This window comes from Zeus faber, assembly GCF_960531495.2.
Source record: "Zeus faber genome assembly, chromosome: 11".
Lineage (NCBI taxonomy): Eukaryota > Metazoa > Chordata > Actinopteri > Zeiformes > Zeidae > Zeus > Zeus faber.
In genome coordinates this window covers 4021094-4043984 of record NC_137205.1, presented here as the reverse complement: position 1 = coordinate 4043984, position 22891 = coordinate 4021094, and the positions used below count along the sequence as shown (strand labels likewise).

At 42.7% G+C, this 22891-nt stretch overlaps 1 protein-coding gene across 1 annotated transcript in view; it reads left to right on the top strand.

The window, feature by feature from the left end:
- The window catches only part of abat (4-aminobutyrate aminotransferase), a 73475-nt gene extending 53762 nt beyond the window's left edge, over positions 1-19713 (top strand). The window contains exons 6-16 of the mRNA XM_080009077.1: positions 2479-2528; positions 2676-2756; positions 3432-3524; positions 4219-4281; positions 4908-4971; positions 5351-5499; positions 6862-6999; positions 8027-8194; positions 8598-8744; positions 8831-8942; positions 19382-19713. Of these exons, the coding sequence (XP_079865203.1) occupies positions 2479-2528; positions 2676-2756; positions 3432-3524; positions 4219-4281; positions 4908-4971; positions 5351-5499; positions 6862-6999; positions 8027-8194; positions 8598-8744; positions 8831-8942; positions 19382-19503 (1187 nt within the window). The 3' untranslated portion in view covers positions 19504-19713. The remainder of the gene's footprint in view (positions 1-2478; positions 2529-2675; positions 2757-3431; positions 3525-4218; positions 4282-4907; positions 4972-5350; positions 5500-6861; positions 7000-8026; positions 8195-8597; positions 8745-8830; positions 8943-19381) is intronic.
- Positions 19714-22891: the final 3178 nt, after the last annotated feature.

Genomic DNA, 22891 nt, shown 5'->3' with positions numbered 1-22891 from the left:
GTTCTGTAGTCCGCATGCTCGGCGGCTGAGGGCTGACCAGGGTGGAGGCGCATGGCGGACGCTCTGCTCCCTTGGCTGATTGCTGTAGGTTGGCTGCCACCAAGTACGGGAGGTGGGTGCACTGGGGCGCGGTTGGGTCCGGGGGGAGGGTGTCTGCTGGTTGCTCCCCGGCCTGCTGCGCCCCTGGATCCATCAGGTCGCGACTCGCCTATCTCTCCCAGTGCCAAAACTCATACTCAGCCCACACAATAGGCCGAGGGCTTGCGGGATGGGCGGGGTGCAGGCTATGTGGATGGGGATCTGGCGGGCAGCTGCCATCTTGTCACGCTCCTGCCCAAGCGTGCTTCTCGTCCGTCCCAAAATTGTAATCCAACTCACATTAGCTTAGAACACATACACTGGCGGTCCTACTCCGAACAACACTCCATCGGACCAGGGTCTGCGGGACAGGAGGGGTGAGAGTGATTCAGGTTCAACTTGCCTGAAGGACGCGCACCCCCAACCCCGCAATTTTAACTGCAATAACCAACAGCACACATTAAGCACTGGGTTCTTTTTCCGGGGTGGCTGGTGGCTGGCGGGTCAGTGTGGGGGTGTGGTTGGCCGGGAGGCAGTCGGGTAGGCCCCTTCTCCCGGCCTGGCTGGAGTCCTGACGGCTTGCGCCTGATGTGCCGCTACATGGCGGGGCTGCGGAGAGCGCTGCCGGGTGCCTTCTGGGGCCCCCGGGGGGACTGCTTGCCGTTGTGGTGTGGGTTGGGGTGTCGGGCGCGGCTGTTGGCCTTTTGCTTCTGCGGCGCGGCTTCTCTGCGGCGGCCGCCCCGGGTGCTGGGGGTGGCGGAGGGCCTGTATACCTGGCCGCCTGCCGGCATCGCCGGGGGGGGGTTGTAACGTTGAGGTGCCCTGTGCTGGGCACACGCTGCAATGTGTATGGGCACTTGGCACTCACGCCGGGCGGGGCTTCTGGTCGGCTATGTTGGGGCGGGACTCCCCCTTGTGAGGGGCGTTGGTAGGCATGGGGGTCCTGCCGGCTCGCCCGTGGGGCAGGCGGCTCGGGCGAGGTGTCGGTCTGTCGCTGTGGGGCCGGGATCTGGGCCCACGGTCCGTGCCTTGTTCCCATGGCCCAAGGTCTGTGCCAGCGGGTGTGTCTTGTGCCTGTACCCGGGGCTTGGTTGTATGTGTGCGCCCCTGGGGTGCGGGTTCTCCTCGTGCTCCCTGCGACTGGGTCATGCTCCTCGGCGCTGGGCGTGGGGGTTGCTCCATGGCCCTCTGGCTTCTCTGGGGGCCCGGGTGTCTATCCTGCAGGTGTCTGTCTACCCGGGGCTTTCCTCTAGCCGTAGGGTGTCCACGGGGCTGCGGAGTGCGGGGGGGCTTTGGGACCCCTTCCGCTTCTTGGAGGCGCCGCGACATATTACCAACCTTCTACACCAGTACCAATGGGGTGGACATCAACACACACACACACACACACACACACACACACACACACACACACACACACCATCACAACATTACACCTGCTTCAAGTGCACCCCAGCACCCTCCTGGTTCCATTCCTCTCCTTTTTCCTACCAGTTGTAGTTCCAGTTTTCCTGGACCTAATTCACTGTTTTATAAATACTTGTTGTCATCCAGTGTTCATGTTTTTATGTAAATGTTGTTTGTTTCTATGTTTATTTGTCTCACCATGGTGATGCTCCCCCTCTTGGAGTAGTGATCAGTTGTTTATAGACCCAGAGATGATGAATAGTTCTCCAAAGAAGGGGGTTTGTGGTGGCTCGCCATAACCAAAAATTGTGCTCTTGTCATTCTACATGTCATCCACAGGACAGAGTTATTGCAGCAGTTCTTGATGATTTAAGAATTAATAAAGAGTTGCATTGCAGGTTGAGAACTTGAACTCCTCTTGCAGACTAACTCTGTCCTGAATGCAATGGCATAGAAATACTCTGCTTTGTATGACATGGATGTTCTATGCATGCTGACAGCACAGGTTAAAATAAATAAATAAATAAGTCTATCAATATTATGAGTCTTAGAAAATCTGAAAATCTGTCACCAACCCCAACAGACTTCATCACGTCATTAACTTCTTCCGTTGTAACAACAACGGACGTATCGTCGGTCTCCTCCGGTGGTTCTTGAAAATATTCCATTTCATCGTCATGTTTTGTTTGAAATCCGCGGTTTGAAATGTTCTCCCCGTCCGGCGTAATATCAGATTCAGCATCGCTGTCGTTCTCTGCGTCGCCCTCGGAGAACTGACTATCATTGCGGAAAATGAAGTCCAGTACGCGCTGCCAACGCTGACTTGGATCTATCGCACTGGTCAGATTAAGGTCCGAAATATGATTCATGATTCCTGACTATTTTCAGCTCCATTTCCTCCTCTGTCCCACAGAAATCTCCAACTGATCTTTCCGGTCTTTAAATATCTCTTCTGGCTTGTCCCTTCTTTCTCTTTCTCTCTCTCTTCTCTAGGGTACAACCATCCCGCCCTTCAGAAGATAATGACTGATCCCCAAAATGTGGTAAGTCTGTCCCAGCCTCTTCTAATCGGGTATGGAAACAGCTTGACTTTGAGATATTTTTCCAGGAGCCCGACTGCCATTATCTATCTTGTCTCATGGATCCCCCTCTCTATTTATCACTTTGTCTCCGACTCCCGCCGTTCCTAGAGTGCGTTTGTGAACCGGCCGGCACTCGGAATTCTACCGCCCAAGAGTTTTCCGGACAAGCTCACTGAAAGTCTGCTCTCGGTCAGTGAAACGACGCACCTACTCAAAAATGATGTTCTCTATTTACTATTTAATATATAGTTTATTTAAACAATGTTTTTAAACAATCTTTGAAGAAGAATATGTTTGTTGTCATACAAGATATGTTGTTACATGGACAAAGTAATTCAATGGAGAGTAATAATTATTAGTTACCATTATTATTACTATTGTTTTGTTGTTTAAATGATTCAACGAACATGGAATTGCCCTGGTCTGTTTATTATGGTTGTATATGTGGAAATAAAAATGTTTTATGCAGTGTTTATGCAGTTACTACAGGTACTCCTCACTTAACGACCTTCCTGTTCAATGACCATTCGGACTTACGACCAGCTCTCTGACCAGTCTGTATTGTACGCCACGTACAATACCACAGCGTGTGTGCTGCGTGCGTGGCGTCTCAGCGTAAAGCATCTCATCGCCCATCACCCTTTATACACTATATATACTATATACATCTCATCTCATCTCATCACTGTTCTCAGTCTCAGTCTCGTCCATACAGGTAGTCCCACTTCCTTTTACCAGAAGCTTCTGTTGCCACTGCATGGAGAGCATCTCTCCGCTCCTCCTCTCCTGGTCTCTCCACCCCCCTGTCTTCTCTTCTTCTTTCTAGCCCTTCTCATCCTTTCTTCTACTCTTCTCCTCTCCCAGGTGGCTCCCAGTGGGATGGCTCGAGTTCAGACCATGGCCTGTGGCTCCTGCTCCAATGAAAATGCCTTCAAAACAATGTTCATCTGGTACAGGGTGAGAGCCTGGGCCGGGACTGCCGGGCGGGCTGGTTAATTGGCATTGCAAATTGCCATTTTCAGGAGAGCGATTTTATTTATTTATTTTTCCAAATAGCTGAAGTTCCGGGTATAGTCTGTTTGTTATCAAGCAATGCTCTCTTTTTATCGATCCAACACATTTTTGTTGGGTGACTGTAAGTGTTATTACGTTACTATCAATATGATAACACTGGTACATACACTGTACATACTGTAAAAAGCTAGTGAGCACATTGGTTATCTCCAAATATCTGACTATTTCACTTTTGTATTTTTCTTTTGTGTTTTTAGGCTATTTGTAAATTACATTTTTATTTTTTATTATTTTTAATGTTTTACTTTTTTTCTACTTTCTTTTGGGACTGTTAAGCTTTTTACTTATTTATTTAAATACTAATGGTCTGTAGTGAAACTGATTTCAGCTTCTTAAGTACACCATAGTGGGATGCATCAAAAGACTTTTGAAAGAAAGCCTCACACATTTCAAATAGTGCACAGACAATGTTTGGCAAGGACGGGTGATACAAGACTTTTTTTTTCCCCTGATTGTTGGTATAATCTGATTTAATAGTACATCTCAGGCCCTTTGTCAATGGTTTTCCATCGGAGAGCTTCTGAATGTATCACGCAATTGCAAGTTTACAAGTGTGTGCGTTCTTTGTGGTTCACAGAATAAGGAGCGTGGACATAGCACTCCATCTGATGACGACATAACCTCCTGCATGATCAACAAGGTTGGTGAAAAACATGCAAACACACAGAAAAACACACACACACGGCTTCACAGCTAATCATTGGTTATTTTCCCGATAGTGTGTTCTGTTCTATTCTTCTTGCGCTCTATATTGTCTCATTCACTCTTATTAAAAATTTGACAATATATTCAACTATATAATTTCAGATATAAAAATGACAATACATTATGTAACAAACAATCTATATTTTTAAACAACCAAAGTGTGTGTGTGTGTGTGTGTGTGTGTGTGTGCATGCTTGTGCGTGTGCAACTTCCAAAAACGGTGTGCTTGGCAATGTATTCAAATACTTTCATGTCTTCATTCGGCCCGGTAAATGGCATTCTCGGATTTAGACTTTGGAAGCATTTAGACCTTTTTTAAACACCTGTCAAAATGACAACGGTAACGGTGTTTCTGGCTGTTGCCTTATTTCATGTATCCTTAATTTGCCTTAAAACTATCTCTCTGGGAGTATGGCAGTATGGATGCATCTGTGCATCTTCATATGCATCTGTGGATGTCCGCCCATCCATCTGTTATAGCTGTTTCCCAGCTGTTTGATACTGTAATACATTAATCTATTTTTTTCTCCTCTCTCCATGACTCTTCGTCTCCCTTTTCAGTCCCCAGGTTGCCCAGATCTCAGTATTTTATCTTTCATGGGGGGATTCCACGGAAGAACAATGGGTATGTATGTATATATGATACTTGTGCCAATTCCCCATGATGCCTCACTCCCCAATTCTTTTAAATGGCTAATTTGAAGGATATGTTGGTTGGATGTATTTTTCATCTCTGGCCTTATTAAAATGTCAGATCCCACAATTAAGAACTGTTCATAGCATAATTGCACTATTGAAATGTACCTTCTGCAGCTTCTCACTATACATGAATGTATTTCATTGGGGCGATCTTTTAAGCCTTGAAGGAAAATTACATGTTAAATCTCCTTTTCCAAAACAGGAAAGTGGAAGAACCTTTGACATTAGTTCAATACATGAATGTAACACAATAAAGAAGGCCACTCTCACTCTATGATTTGGACCGATGCTTTTGTTTCCTGAAGGTTCCCTTGCAACAACGCACTCCAAAGCCATCCATAAGCTGGACGTGCCGTCATTTGATTGGCCCATTGCCCCTTTCCCAATGCTCCAGTATCCACTAGAAGAGTTTGTGAGGGAGAACACACAAGAGGAAGCCCGCTGTCTGGAAGAGGTGTGTGTGTGTGTGTGTGTGTGTGTGTGTGTGTGTGTGTGTGTGTGTGTGTGCGCTTCAAAGTGACATTGAAATTTCACTATGTTTCACAGCCCAATTCAATTGACCAGTTTTCCTTACCAAGAAACTGTTTCAATCCAAGTGATTTTAAGGGAACAAAATATCTGAAGGAAGCCATGTATGTCAAATGTTGCCTGTGTCAAAATGGGAAAGGTTCATCAAGGATGTCTCCGCACCGAAAACCCAGTCAGTGCGAGTTTCTATGAGTTTCTATCATTTTTCGTCATGTCATTGATATTGTGTTGCCCCATGGCCTAATCGGATTGACTGTTAGGGTATTAAAACAGATTAGACTATTATTTGATGTAATTGGTTGTAACTACTACTTATTAGAGTCTGTTCACTCAACATCAATATACTTAAATGTCTACATGAGTGATCTTCAACAGGGGGGTCTGTGGAGGTACTGCAGGGGGTCTGCCAATTTTTTTTAAATGTCAAAATAATTTTCTGTGAAAAATGTAAAAATGTATTTTAGACAAAAAAATTATATTGAGTAAACTCCAACCATGAACTAGAACAGCTGCATTTTTTAGTTTTTTCATCAGCTGAAAGTGAGCTCATTCGCAGCTTTGGACATTGTGGTGCGTTCAAAAACCTGGGAATTTTCATTAACACACAGACGGACATAATCTGTGCATGGCTGAACTTCAATAAAAACACATGGTGTACATGTGTTTTGTTGTACATGCTGTTTTGTGTTATTAAACAGTGTGCAAAACCCTATTTCAGATTTGTGAAAACTTTATTTAATCGTGAAAACAGAAAAGGTGGATTTTGCTCTTTTTTCTGCACACAGGCCATTTAAGACCAGGTCTAGAAAAATAAAAACAAAAAACGACTACTTACAGTAGTCAAACGTAGACTACATTATAATAAAAAGCCTAAACCGTATTTCAAACCCTATTTCAGATTTGTGAGACCTTTATTCTGTTTATGAAAACAAAAAAAAGGTGGAGGTTTCACTGTATTTTTTTGTACACAGACCAAACTAACTACCGAACTAAACTAACGTAAAAACTTTTTTTATCTAAAGTAAAAACACACAGGAACCATAAGCATCATAACAGAGTCTATAAATAGATTAATAAGGCATTATAAGGCATTATTATATAGGGCATAAAAAAAAATCTAGGGGTCGCTGCTCTGTTTCCTGATACGAAGTGTATATGCTGCATATCAAGTATATGGCCAGTCCAGCCCATGGAGATCTCTATGACTAAAACAAATTTCAGTGTGCTTATATCCTTACTTTGTTGCTGTAACTACTCTTCTTGTATATTCTGCCTGCAATCTGTCAAGGTGGAGGACCTGATCGTCAAGTGGAGGCAGAAGGGGATGCCCGTCGCAGGCATCGTGATTGAGCCCATCCAGGCCGAGGGTGGAGACAACCATGCCTCACCAGCGTTCTTCAAGAGCCTCCGCAACATCGCTCGAAAGGTGTGAGCAGTCGCTGCAGGGTTGCCTGTTCAATTGGTGTCAAGACAAGACAATTGTCACTATCCGTAAAAAAAAAAAAAAAAAGCAGCAGTCCACGGACCATGGTCACTAACACGGACCACCGGTTAATACCACTAGGGACGCTGAAGCTTGTGGTCCTGACCAGTTAGTGAGTGGTCTTTGTGGTCAGTCCGTGGTCCGTCCTTGGTCCGTCCGTGGTCCTAGGTACCATATGTGTTCTGCTGCCAGATTGCACCATGTGTTCACGCCGCAGACTACCATTTAAATGAAAACATTTTGATTGTGTGATTGTTTGTGTAGAGAAACTGATCTACATCGAATAAAATGTATATATTTTAATGTAAAAACAAAATGTAATTCTGTATTTAATGCTGTGCTGTACATAAATGTCTTGCTGCAGTCTGGGACTTATATTTATTAGAACAAATATAAATGCCAATATTTACATCTAAAAAATACCTGAGCAACTGGTTGGACAACAAAGACCATGGACCAACCACAAAGCTTCAAGCTAGCTTCAGCGCCCCTAGTGGTAGTAACCAGTGGTCCATGTTAGTGACCATGGTCTGTGGACAGACCACTGAACTGGCTACAACCCCTTCTCTTAAGTTGAGAGTAGCCAACTAATAAGGATAATGTGTTCGGAATAGGTTAATTTCAGGTTCACACAGGGTCTTACTTGCTCCTTCAAAGCAAATTTAAAGGGATATTTTTTTGGAAATTATTTATTCAAATTATTTTTGTCTGTCTTACTCAGCTAAATGCAAGGCTACAGAGGGACTAGGATAGGCTAGAACTATACTGTACTCTCTACTTTACTACTCTACTCTATGTAATGCTCTACTTTTAGAATTCCATGCCAGAGGATGGACCATCTGTAGCTCCATTGTGTTTAAAGCCTATAAATATTGTATTATTATGTAAATTGTTTTAATAAAAAAAACAGAGGCATATATTTGGCATTCCTATCAATCGATCAATCGTTAAACATGTTTTGTCTCCACAGCATAGCTGCGCTTTTCATGTGGACGAGGTCCAGACGGGCGGAGGGGCCACGGGCAAGTTCTGGGCTCACGAGCACTGGGGCACAGATGACCCAGCGGACATTGTGTCCTTCAGCAAGAAGCTCCTGACTGGAGGCTTCTTCTACAAGCCGGAACTGCAGGCCGAAAAGGTTCTCTCTGTCATGTTTTCCTATTTTTACTCACAAGTGTTGTTCATTGATGGTACATCTTGTGCAATAAAAGGTTTTTCTAATTCGATTTTAGATTATTCAAACCACCATAAAGTTTCCAGACTTGAATACGTCAGTTTTTGAATTTAGGTTTTTAAATTTAACATTGAACCTAATGTTAATTCACGATGGACAATTGCAGATATCTGAAGCATCTTTAATTGTATTAGAGGGGCTTGTTAGGGTTATTCAGGTACTTTGGTTCACAATTGCCGAGCTGCATTGTTTAGTCACAAGGAGAAAAGTTATCGATGTCTGAAATTGATGTCTGTAAATTAACAAAATTGTGGAAAAAGTGAAGGGCTCTGAACAATTGTTTACCCCCCCTCCGACATTAATACAGCCCTACCGCATCTTCAACACCTGGATGGGCGACCCCTCGAAGAACCTGCTTCTTGCAGAGGTTCTCAATGTGATTCGCCGCGAGAACCTGTTGGCGGAGGTGACGCGCTCGGGGAAAGCCTTGCTGCAGGGTCTGCATGAGCTGCAGGTTAGCGATCTTGGCGCTCCCAGTCAGATTGAAATGTGTGGCTTTTGCATCTAACTCCCCACCCCGTGCTCTCCTGCTCTCTCTAGGCCAAGTATCCAGGTTTATTGAGCCGCGCTCGGGGGCAAGGAACCTTCTGTGCAATTGACGTTTGCAACGGCGACACGCGTGACAAACTCATTCTCACGACCAGGAACATGGGTGAGATACTGCCTAGCTACAAATGATGATATCTATCGAGATATCTATCTAATCTATCTAATCTATATACACATATATACAAGAGGTTTATTTGTCACATACATATACATACATATATGCAGTGAAATGTCTTTGCAATGCTCCTGGAGATTATGCACAATAGTTAAACCGAACATAATAGCTAACCTAATTCCTGCCAAGCAAACTAACTGATTCCTAAAACAAATAGAATATAAATAAAATAAAAATAGGACTCAAAAAGATAATACAAAGTGGGGGTACAGAATAGAAGTGAAGGGAATTGTTATGTATATGGGATAGGTTATTTGTATATACAGATATGTGCATTAAAGTGCATGTGAATGTAGATATCTATATATAGTGTGTGTATGTGTTTGTGGATTTCTTGCAAAACCGTAAATCGACCCAATTGTGATATATATTAGTCTGGTCGATTTCCGGTTTTGCCAGTCTGGTGTAGGAGCCTAAACACGTTCGATTGTATGCAATCCGACTGAACCAGCATTTGTCATTATGATTCATGAGCAGTGAAATGTCTTTGCAATACACTGAGATTATGCACAATAGTTACTAAACCGAACATAATAGCTAATTAATCCTAATTCCTACCTAGCTAACCGATTCCTAAAATGTAATGCAGTTAGTGAATACAATATAAATAAAATACAAATAAAACTCAAAAAGATAATACAAAGTGGGGGTACAAAATGGTACACATGGAGTGGGGAAGCCCCACGCAACCTGCAGGGCTCCAAGCCACTCCCGCACCGCCCCAAGCCAGCCTCAAAACCGAAGGAGCGTCGCCACTCCCCAGGGAAAGTGTTCAATGTGCACCGCATTGATACTCAGACCTGCTAATCTGGACTCAGTTTGTGTACTGATGATTAATTTTAATGTGGACTGGACTGAAGAGACAAAGGCCGTGATTTGAAGATAAGTATTTATTAAGTACTGATACAAAGTTTTAAGAACATACACCGGTCGTCTGTTCTGGAAGAGAACCAGAAAGAAGAGAGCGAGAGGGAGAATGATGGAGGGAGGGGGGAAAAGAGAGGGGAGAATCAAGAGTTAGAATAAGAATGATCTCTGGGGGCCGGCTGGTTGTATAGTCTCTGTGGTGACCTCCACTGGCAGGTGTCACAAAAGGTGTAAACGCTGAACATTGCTTTGTGACACAAATTTTACATTTCAACAAAGATTAAATTTGGATATTGTGTGCCACAGCACCGACTATGAGACTAAAAAGCATGACCCTATATAGATACATGGAAAGTCAAAACAAATTGGGGTTAGCATGATGACCCATCACTCTTAGCAAAACATTGCATCATTCCCCCTTGGAGATGGGCGATCTTCACAAAAGAAAGAGAACATGATTAAACACACAAAATCACAGCAGAAAACAAATCAACAACCAATCTCAAAACAAACCAAAAACAAAACCAAGACAAAAATAAACCTCAAACCAAGACATGTTAGGAATACGGTCAGGTGAACCCAAACGCAGGACACACACAGTTTTGGGAATAGGTACAGGGGTTTAATGTACTGACAGGCAGTGAATCGGGAACCAGGAGCAGGTAAACACACGCAGGAACACATGCGATGATCAAACACAGACAGAGAATTGGGACCAGGTTAAATACTAAAGGAGTGACGAGGAAGGTGAAGACAGGTGGTGAGATTACTGACTGTGGACATGTGTGCAGTGACAGGGATGTGATGTGACACCAGGAGTAGGCACCCCTCGGGTGGACGGCCGGGGAGCTGGAACCCTGCCCAGGCCAACAGGGCAGGTAGGGGGAGGCCTTCTGGAGTAGTACGAGTACCGGGCTAGCCGGCTCAGAACTGGGGGCTTGGCCAAGGATCGGCTCCAGGGTTGCAACCCCGCATCTGATTGCCGGGAGTGGAGGCAGGGGGACGAGTAGTCCGGGGTGCCTGGAGGGGACGTCCAGGCCAGCACGCATGCTGGCGACCAGCAGGCCTATAGCTAGCAGGCGAGTCGCCAGGTTGGCCCCCTGGGTGAGGAACCCCTGAACACCATGAAAACCGGGTCCGCTGGGTTCATGGTTAGCCCAGTCATACTGTTAGGATAATGGTCAGCTGAACCCATACACAGGACACAGTTTTGGGAGTATGTACAGGGGTTTAACGTGCAGACAGACAGGCAATCAAGAACAGGCAACAGATGGGGGATCAGGAACTGGCAGGGACTCCCGAAGAGGCAGGGGATCGGGAACCAGGCTTTTAGACAGGACTGAGAGTTCACGAAACACAGGCGACAATCAGACACCGACAGAGTGAATGGGGACCAGGTTAAATATAAAAGGAGTGACGAGGAAGGGGAAGACAGGTCAAAACCACAGCTACTAAATAGCACTCAGATCAGGGTACTGGAGGAGCTTGTAGGACACGTATGACTTCGGATCAGAATATTGCAGGTACAACACTTTAAATAATAAACAAAGACGCTGGAGGAAGCACGTAGGGTCAGTACGGCAAACACTTCACCCGTCAAGATTTCTCCTTAGGTAGAGAGACAGGGCGACAGGGCGTGTAGGACATACGTGCCCACACCTCTCACTACCGCTGCACAGTCAGTCTGCAACAGATCATTGACGATATAACCAGATTATTGGCCCTCTGTGGCTGGTTGTAGAATTGCAACTCTTATTTTACTTTTATCGTTACTTTAAGTCCAACTGTGACCCACTGTGATCTTATGCCCTCTACAACAACCTTTATTATTATCAGCCCACCTCGGCTGTTTTGGACCAGCCCTTTTAATGTATTGTGTTTATTTAGTGTATTTAGACTATGATTTTGAATATGACGTCCCGTAACTTCTAACCCAACTGTAATCTGTCTCAACAGTCCCTTAGATGGTTAATACTATATCATTAATTTAGATTCAATAATTTGGATCATAGGTCCGAATCAGAATTTTCTAGGTGCTTGCCAGTCATTCATTTAGATTCAATAATTGGGTTCACAGGTCCAAATCAGAATTTTCTAGGTGCTATTCAGGAGGTATGCGGTCCAAGATATGCCACCACTTAGCGAGACGGACAGTCAAGTGGGAAAAAAAAGAGCGATCTCTGGGGCTGGCAGGTTATATAGGCTCTGTGGTGACCTTCACCGGCAGATGTCACAAAAGGTGTAAAAGCTGAACATTGCTTTGTGACAAAAGTTTGACGTTTCAACAAAGATCATTATATTCGGACATCATGTGCACCTGCACGTAAGCCACAGCAGCGACTATCAAAAGTCAAAAGAAATGGGGGTTAGTGTGATGACCAATCACTATTATCAAAAAATTGCATCATTTTACATTAGTACCAAATATGCAATTCTTAGTCACAAAATGCCAGCTGGAACTACGCAAAAAAAAAATAATAATAATTATATACAATATATTTACAGTATATATATATATTGTAAATGAATGATGGCAATCAATCAATAAAAAACTATAGCGTGCATTTATTGGGTATTTAAACTACATCCCTCGGATTGGACCACATGGTACAACCTGTGGTTCTGTATCCCCTCCCTCTACTCTCATTCAACATCCATTGATACACAGCGCACTGGGCGGTACTTTATTATCCACCGAGGTGTAACGCTGCATTGTTAGGTAGAATGGGAAGTGGGAGAGTTATAACAAAGCTCAAAAATGTGACTGTAATGTTAACATATAAAATGTGAGATGCACCGATTGATCGGCCGGTGACCCGAATTGGTTGATTTTCACCTGCCGATTAGTATCAGATGTATCAGATTCTCTGCAGGTCAAATTTACACGCCCTATACTGTGCTCATGTACTCAATACTCAAACCTGATACCAACATAATGTAACGTAATTGCAAAGTTGACGCTAAAAAAAGAGAGCAAAAGAAAGAAAATGTTGGCTGTTTGAAGGTACATCAAGGTAAACAAAGAAGATTAGATAAATGATTTGTTCATAGCCTGACAATATTCTAACATTGTGCAGACTGTGTATCTACCGCTGTCACAGCGGAGCTCCGCTCGTGATGAAAAGTTTGACGCTTTTTTTTTTTACTTTCTTGACGATTTCTTGACAGTTCTTGAGGAGTCACTTAGTAAAACCAGTCGTTTGATTTGATTCACATGGTTTAACGCACGGTGAGGGAAGGAGGACTTTCAGTGAACGAAAGTGAGAAGGGTCGGCTATTTATTTAAGTTTTGTTTTTTTGTAATGATTGCAATATATTTGCAAAGTACCATATGAATATATTATAAATGTACAGTATATTTGCACTTAAAGTGAAAGACTGTTTCATTTGAAGCTTGAACTGGACATTTCCGTGTTAGTTATATGTTGGATCCTACTAAAACGCAGTGAGAGTTACAGGTTGAATTATACTGAAACTTGGTGACAGTCCCATATTCAATTTTGGAACTAAGTGACAATTTCATGTTCTATTATTGTTCCATAGTGAATAGTAGTGACAGTGTCAAAGTAAGCAAACTTAATATTGTGGTAACTGAAAATTGCAGTGGTAGTCCGTATGTGCCTGTGTCTCTCCTATAGCGTGAGCGTGATCAGATCACGGGATGTATTTTTCATCAATGTCAGTTGCGCACATGTTGTTCCTGCACGTAGCCGCTTGTGTACATGTTGCGCACATGTTGTTCCTGCACGTACGCCTCTGGTAGGAGTCAGTTGTTTGTGATCCATATGTCTTTTTGTGACCAGTTGCGCACGTGTGGTTCTGCACATACATTAGACTATAGGATCAAGGCTCAGACTTAGGGCTGAGACTTCGGGTCCGTTCGGTCCGGTCCGTTGGGTCGGTCAATCGGTTCCGCTGCCTCAGACTTCGCGAATGAGCCTGCACTTTTTGATTCTGCCTGACAATAAATATGACTAACTCCTAAATTCGTGATACGTCCTCTGATTGACGCTCCAACCCATCAGCTAACACGCGGAGAACCTCAAAGGTAATTGTTATACTTGAATTCATCAACAGAAGTTTAGTAATTGATTAAGACAGGGTTAAGAAAAGGTTTTCTACAACGGAACAACTGGGTGATCCTCGTAGGATATATTATATAGAGTAGGATATATTTTCTACAACAATTGGTGATCCTGACGTCGTAAGTACAAATTAATAATATTGTCAAAAGTGACGACAATGAAATAATTACAATTTGTTTTAAACAAAAGAAGGTCACGGGGATATTGGAAGTTCCCCAAACAACATCCAGACCTGTTCAGACACCGAGAGGTACCTCATAAAAACAAGGTAAGCACAAACCTTTTTAACAGAACTGTGCATATTGACTATATCAAATTAGCGATGTCTGGATAAGGAACAGATGTTTTAAATAATAGGCAGAATAAAAAACGGCATAAAATTATAGGATAAGCATGCATTTAAGAATAAAAGGATAGTAAAGAAGCGCGTAAGGGTATAAGGCTTGGCATATCATTTTAGGTAAATGATTCAATCCAAATTTTAGGTTTTTCTCTCCCCCTTTAGGGAAACTGGGTTATGTTTCTCTCCTCCTTGGGACCTAATTGTCCCTCAACTGGTCCACTGCCCTCCTCCTCTCTCTCTCTCTCTCTCTCTCTCTCTCTCTCTCTCTCTCAGCTCTCTTGCCTTTGGACAGTCTGTACAGGACTGTTGTAGTTATATGACGACAGGTGAACGGTTGAAGTGATTCAATATCCAGGTTCTTGAAACGCTAGATTTAAGGTAATGCTAGATTTTAGGTATTCAAGAAACTAGGTTGTCATAATTCGATATGCGGGCAGCGCCGATGATCCCGGTGTTTCTAGATCAAAAAGCCTAGGCCGTTGCGTCGTGTCGCGTAAAGACAGGACTGTCATAGTTAGGTAAATGATTCACTCAACCAGGTTGTCATTATTAGGTAAATGACTGATACATTTTAGGTAAATGCATTAGACAGATAACGGGTGACTGTCGTGACAGTCCTGTCATAGTTAGGTCATTATTTTTAGTAAAGAAGCCAAGCCAATATTGTGGGGAGGGTCCTTTTCTTGAAATTCCTCGAGCGATTATTTCTACTGAGTTAATCATCCGAGGAATAAAAGGAAAAGTCTGTGTGGGATAACAGTGGGGTGGTGGTGAAATAGACGGACATATATTAAAACTATTTGTGGGACTGGGATAGAACCCCCAGTAGTCGGCCACAGATTTCCCTAAGAATCTGTAGAAGCTTGCCGATTAGGTCCCCAAATAGGGAATTGCGACCATACATTGTCTGTTGATCACGTGTATAAATTTTAAAACTTGTGGCAGTTAATACACATGGGGTGAGAAACATTTCTTGCCCCTCTAGTAATAAATATTTATGAGCCTGTTTACGGACTTTGTAAAAAAATATATGAGCCTTTTATAGGATGTTTATAAATTTGTAAAAAATATGAGCCTTTTACAGGACGTTTATAAATTTGATAAAACATATGAGCCTTTTTTAAGGACGTTTGTGCATTTGATCAGTAAGTTCGTTAAATATGACCATGGACAAAATTCTGAGAAAAATGGGAAGCAATAAAAGGACCATATTTGGGAGGACTCAGTCTGAAGGAAAGACCTAAAAGAGAATTCCAATTGACGTCACTAAAAAATGAGTTACAGGACAAAAATATATTACCCCCGGACGATGATAAAGACACCGAAATAAAAGCATTGTGCGTGGCATTTTACACTATATAAACAAACAATTGATGATTGATGACTTGGCCCAAGCGGAAAAAGATCACAAAGATAATAAAAGTTTCGTAAAAAGAAAACTAAAACAGCCTGTGAAAATGTGGAAAAAAGAATGGCAATCTGTCACAGTTTACAACTCGCGTGTAACGATGCCCATAAACGACACAAAAAACAGTGCAAGTTGAGAAGATGGAGGTCATGGTTTACAACTTGCGTGTAACGATGCCCATAAACGACACAAACACCGTGAGGCCACATCGTCATATGCCAAAGCATCCCCCTGGAGCGCAGCAGGGATCACCGCTGAAAGCACAACTGGAGCAAAAGCTAGCAGTCGCCTTAAATTGGAAAAGGTGGTACAACAGTTAGTGGGGGAACGATTGATGGACTTGCAGATAAATTAGTGAAGAAGTTTGGGAAGGCCAACCAGGCCTCGGAGAACAAAAGAAAACAAGAAGATGTATACTGGGGCAGAGTATGCCCAGAGACACTTGAAAAAAGGGGAATACTTTCCCTGTACACCAAATGGAAACCCTGGTTGCAGTCCATCCGACCTTTCGTCCCACCGAAAGACCCATACCACGTCACCCTAAACGACCCCAGATCTTGTTACGCTTTCATTGCAAACTTAGAACCAACTGCAGGGGTACGCCCTATTTGATTACCCGTGACAACATTTAACAGCAAGTTATTCCTAACATTTAAATTCAATGTGACTCGATTATTTTTCCACAAGTTAGGAACAGACCAAAAGGGTAATCTAATACTTTAACACCACATTTTACAGCGAGATATTCTTAACACTCGCCCTCGCCATCCCAGACTACATTTTATTTGGATGTTTAAAAGTTTTTATTTTATCATAAATATGGCAGATCATATGGATCCTCTTCTAAGTTTTTCTCTGAAGGTCTGATTTCCATGGCTCTAAAACTGTGTGTGTGTGTGTGTGTGTGTGTGTGTGTGTGTGTGTGTGTGTGTGTGTGTGTGTGTGTGTGTGGGTTTTGGTCAAAGGGGGGCACCCCTGGACCTCACCCTTAACTCTCCCTTTACTGCCCCTGGACCTCACCCGCGTGGATCACGCATTGTACTTTGGTATCCTAACTGTTCTGGTAGTCTCTCTCTCTCCTCAAAGATACAGGACCACGCTGGAGAGCGAATCAACCCACCGTCGGGTAAGGCTGCAAGAGTCTCCGACTGGGTCTGGCTGAAAGCGGTGAAAAATAAGTGGACGGAGGCCAGGTGGACCGGACTGTTCCGAGTGGTTCAGACGACCACCCGCTCTGTCATCTAGTTGACCAGGGTTCAAGAGAGAAAGATCTAAACAGTGAAGTCAGCACACCTCGCATGAGGTTAAGTGCTAAAAAGCTGCGAGATCCAGTGTCACGCCCAGGGAGACATTCCTCCTAAGAAATAACTCTGTACTTTTGTTTGCTCTTTTATTGTAAATGGTCCAGGTGGTGAGGACATATCACGACTTTAGGAGATGGTCATATTTATTGTCCAGCAGAATCTAAAAGTGCGGGCTCAGTTCGCAAAGTCTGAGCCTGGGTTCCAGGAGCCGAGCTCAGCCAAGTCCAGGCCAAGTCCGAGAGCCAAGTCTGAGCCCAGCCAGCGGAAGCCCTGATCCTTCTTCCCTGGATCCTTATATAGTCTAATGTGCGCAAGTGGTCACAAAAGTACATATGGATCACAAAGAACAATGTACGTGCAGAATAACATGTACGCAAGAGGAAAAGTACAGGAACAACATGTGCGCAACTGGTCACAAAAGGACTTTTCCAACCAGAGGCGCCATATTATTTCTAACAGTCCCCCTTTTGACCTCATTAACTATGAGGTCAATCTAAAACAGTAATCAAAAAGTACAATACAATGACAATGCATGGCTCCAGGAGTGAGTGGCAGGGAAAACTCCATTTGTCTTAGCGGGAAAACCTGCCAACATCCATATTACTGAACGTGCGGATGGATGTTGTTTGGGGAACTTCCAATATCCCCGTAACTTTCTTTTGTTTAAAACAAATTGTAATTATGTCATTGTATATTATTAATTTTGTAGTTACGACTTCTGATTTAAACTCCAACCAATTGTTGGAGAAATGGTCCTTGAAATCATCACGTCGTTCAGTTGTGAAAAAAAACCTTCTTAACCCTGTCTTAATCAATTACTAAACTTCTGTTGATGAATTCAAGTATGATTTCCATTACCCCGTTTAGATCAATTACTACAATTACCTTTGAGGTTCTCCGCGTGTTCGTTGATGGGTTGGAGCGTCAATCAGAGGATGTATCACAAATTTAGGAGTTAGTCATATTTATTGTCAGGCAGAATCAAAAAGTGCAGGCTCAGTTCGCGAAGTCTGAGCCTGCGGAACCGACGGACCGGCCCGACGAGCCGGACCGAACGGACCCGAAGTCTCAGCCCCGAAGTCTGAACCACGATCCTTCTTCCCTGGATCCTTATATAGTCTCATGTACGTGCAGAACCACACCTGCACAACTGGTCACAAAAAGACATATGGATCACAAAGAACTGACTCCAACCAGAGGCGTACGTGCAGGAACAACATGTGCGCAACTGGTCACAAAAGGACATTTCCAACCAGAGGCGTCATATTATTTCTAACAACATACAGCAGATTGGAAATCAGAATCTGCAGGTCAGACACAAAAAAAATGTGAAATAGGAATCGGCCAAGAAAATTGCAATCGGTGCATCTCTAGTTGGTAAATATGTTTGGTAACTTTACGATGCATTTTAAGGGGTATTTGTATACTGTATGTAGTTAGCCATATAGCTCGCATACGATGTGATGAGCCTCATTACGAGACGGCTATAGGTGTGAATAACTGTGACAAATACACCTCTTGAATCTTGATGGAGTCATTTAGCTGCAGTAACTCAAACGCCACAGAGACTCCCTGTACACTATTGTGGTACTCAAAATATTTTTCCATGATTGGCAGGTCTGGATAGTGAACACTTTTTCCAACGCGTTTGTGACGTTGAACTTAACACCAGAAAAAGAAAGAAAAGCAAACTCCTACTGGCAATGGGAAAGGCGCCAATCACCTATTTTAGTGGGGTTAAACAAACGCATTTAGACAGTAATTTTAGTGTAAAAATGGTTGTATTGGATTAGTAACCACCTGACAAACCACTTCGGAAAATTTTCCACCAACCCAACCCTAATATATTGAAAAGGGTAAAAGTTCATCATTTTACGCAGAAGGGTTTGGTGAAAAATTTGCGGTTTTAAAAATGTGAAAAATGTAAGGGAAAAATATTGTAGGGATTGGACGAAGTTGCACGTGTTGGCAAATAATCCGAGGACCAGTTGAATTTGACTAAATTGGGAAAAAAAAAGTTCTGCAGAAAAAACATTGTCCACATAATGATTGGCTGAATTTTGTTTCAAATTGATACATTTCAAATTGCAGAAATATCACAGTGATATTTTTTGATAGTTTTTTAATGCTTCCAAATACAGTCACATCTTTCGACATAAAAATTCAATTTGATGATTTTATGCAGATATATTGGGGGGCACTGGACAAAATTTTAAGCTCTGAATCTGCGTAAATTCCTGGAGTTATTCCTGGAGGGATCTGTTGTTACGAGCCAGGGCTGTTAGTTAAGTTTAGGCTCAGCGGAACGATTGGAAATCCAGGAAATCTACAACCAGCTCCTCTTGTGAATCCCATTGCAGGTGTCTACCTGGGGGGCTGTGGTGATCAGTCCATCCGCTTCCGCCCGTCGCTGGTCTTCAAGGAGCACCACGTGCACATCTTCCTCAATATCTTCAACGACATCCTGGCCCAACACAAATGAGAATTGACCACCCCACACTCCCTTTCCTAAAACCCCTACCCTCCCTCCCTCCGCCATCGCCCAGCCAGCCCAACCAACCAGAGAAGCATCAAATGTCATCTAACCACCCACACACCCACACACCCACACACACACACACACACACACACACACACACACACACACACACACACACACACACACACACACACACACACACACACACACACACTACCACATCTTCAAACACATGTACGGTTAGGGTTCAACACCTGAAGCCATTTTGTGAGGACTGTGGAACTTGTAGCAGCTGTGTTTCTCTCTGTCCAGCGATAAACACATCTTGTTGTCTTTTTCCTCGTCTGTGCATCTATGTGTGTGATTCCAGACAGATTCTAGAAGTTTGCTGAAGAATTAGCCTGCACATACTGCCGCGTTTCACATGCCAACTACTCGTGATTCTTTATTTTACTTTTTTTATTTCCAGAACTGAAGCCATTATTATAAAAAGGACGCACCGATATCCCACCTCAACTTTTCGAAAAGCAATTACAATGTTCTGAACTAAATTCTTCCTCTGTCTGCCATTGCCTGGCTGTCTTTTCCCCAAATACTGTCGAGGCATATCTAGGAGCTTCTTTTACAAAACTCCTCTCCCACAGCTTTGCTGCGCCACAAGTGGAAAGAGCACAAAGCGATATTTGTGATGAATGTGTGTGGAGTTCTCTTGCGTGAGCGAGCCTCTTTCAAGGCTTGGATTAGTCCCATGTTACCCGATTATGCACAAATTGTCTTATTCAGTTTCGTGTCTGCTGTGCTCTGTGAAGCAGTGAAAGCAGTTTGAACCCTAACCCAGTATTGATTTCGGAGAAAAATGTATCTCCTCTAGACTAAGTGGAATCTAAGAATCTGTTTGAGAAGAAACAGCACAACTTTTGGCAGTTTGAAACCAACCCTAATCTGCCATTGGTCTTTTTTAGAGGTGACTTTTTAGCATGTGGTCAAATCCTGTCTGTTTCTGAAGCCTAAGCTTCAGGCTCTAGTGTTTTTTATTTTTGTTTGTTTGTTTGTTTTATCCCCCAAATAATGTGAACTTTGTGAAGGACCAGGGTAATGTTTTGGATCATTTAGTGCCTGCATGATCGATCAAGTTCACCCATTTGTATTACTATAGAAGGCAGCTGCTATCTGTAGTAAATAACGTTGCAGGTGCTTGGTGTTAGCAATTATTGGTACAACTATACAAGAGCTCAATAACACTTGAAGGGATATTGAGGTTTTGCTGAACATTTGACTGCAGATGTTCCTTACCTTGATAAGTCCATATGCTTATGACACTCAAACTTGCAGTCAAATGTTCTAGAAAACGTCAATAAGTAGTATGTTCATTAATACTCGTTGAACCTTTTATTGCAATGTTATAAAAAAAATTAAAAAAGTAATTTTTGTCATAGGAAAGCGGTGGAGTGGTGTCTGTTAAGTGAGGTAGAATTTCAAAGTAAAAGCTCCTGGCAATTGCTGTTTTCTAATTGGCATTACAGATAGAAAGAAAATTCTATGTTGGTATGTATGTCTTGTTTTTTTTTTTGCCTTGTTTTCAGATTTTGCCACAGAAAGGCTTATTACACCAAGGTGATGCAACCTTTTCATGTGCCTTTCATTCTCTGCCTTGTATTTAAATGTGCTTATTAAGCAGCTTACTAGAATTTAGTTACCAATTATGTTTTTTTTTTTTATTCTTTTACAAGAACCCCCAAGTTGCCCCCAAAAAGCAAACGTAAAGAGGTTTATTTGAAAATGGCAATTGACAGGACTACTGTGACTTTGAAATCCTCAATAAATTAGCAATCAAGTAACAAAAAAAATTTAACAGCTATGAATAAATTGAGCAAATCGTCACTTGACTCATGTGAACCATTACATGAGCCACTCCCTTAAGCACATGTTGTGAATGTGATAAAGATCTTGTATTCTCCTAAGTATAATTGAACGCATTTACAAATCGCCATTGCATTTCAGTCTGTAAATTGGGATAAATGTCATAAACAAGAGATGACTTGACTTTTAATACTACTGATTGCTTTATTAGGGAAAATCAGAGATCCGGTCCAGGGTGTGGTGTTCCTGCATGTCAGTTGACGTGTTCTACGATGTTGGTCGTCCAGACATTTTTTTATTTTTTTTATTCCTGACACCATTGACCAGTCTGGTGTAATGTCGATTCACAAATTTGGGGGAACTGTCCAACCTCAGACTGGTTCATGGTGCACAGGACTCTGTTGCCAGACGTCAGTAGAGTCCTGGATCAGGGACGAAATGGCCTGATCGGTTTTTAATGTGTGTCGCCACATATAGTATAATAGTATAATATAGAAAAATATGTATCAGTTGATCATGAAAAAGTAAAGAAAATGTTTAATATATGTCCTGTTGTTCTGCACTGTTAATCTTAATGAGATATAAAAAAAAAATTGGTGTAACTATTTAATATGCCTCTAATTATTGTTATCAATAAAGCATTATCCCCGTGTAGCCTAAAGAAATAAACTCTAATTGAATTTGGGCTTGAGTATTATGAAGAAAAAAAAGAAAAAAGTTTACAAAGTGCATTCTATCAAGTTTTTCATCCTTTTATTGATTCTTTTGCACTCCTGGAAAATCAGCACTTTCGGCTATGTCTGTGCTGTTTCTAGAGACGAGACAGGAAGTTGTGCCGCTTCCTATCGGCAACCTACTGTGGCCAATTTTATGCATTGGATGTACTGCAATTCCAAAAATCAGTTTTAGATTAAATGTGATATTTACTTTTAATCAAAGCATGTTCTAAAATATACTAGGGTACCTGTGTCTACATTATGGGCTCGGTTACACGTGTTCTTTTCAATGCGACTTCTGTGATCCGAACATGCCGGGGACACATTAACTGTCAGGTCTGGACGGGATCGGATACGAGGTGGTCTGGCTCGCATTGCAATCGGATTTCATATAAAGTGTGGACAGCAATCAAGCCACGGTGTGAACAGATTACCGGCTACGTCAGCGAACCCCACGCCCCATGCCTTTTCAGAAGTTCAGCACCCAGTCGGTGAGGGTCCCATTTAAGATATGAAGCCACAGTACTCTCCGGCTGTACTTTTGCATTCCACATACCCCTCTCCAGGAGAAACGAGATCCCACTCCGCATTGTTATGCACAACATACAAAAATAACAAGAGATTCAGTAGCACCCAGTGCTATTACACCACAACATAATTTTAATTTTACACAGGAACATGAGATCCGATCCCAGATCTGATCTACAGAGCTCACATTTGAGCATCAAGTCAGGGCGTTAGGTCTGTGATCTGATCCGATCACAGAAGTTACATTTATAGGGCAGGTGTAACTGAGCCCTCTAATGTGAGTTTCC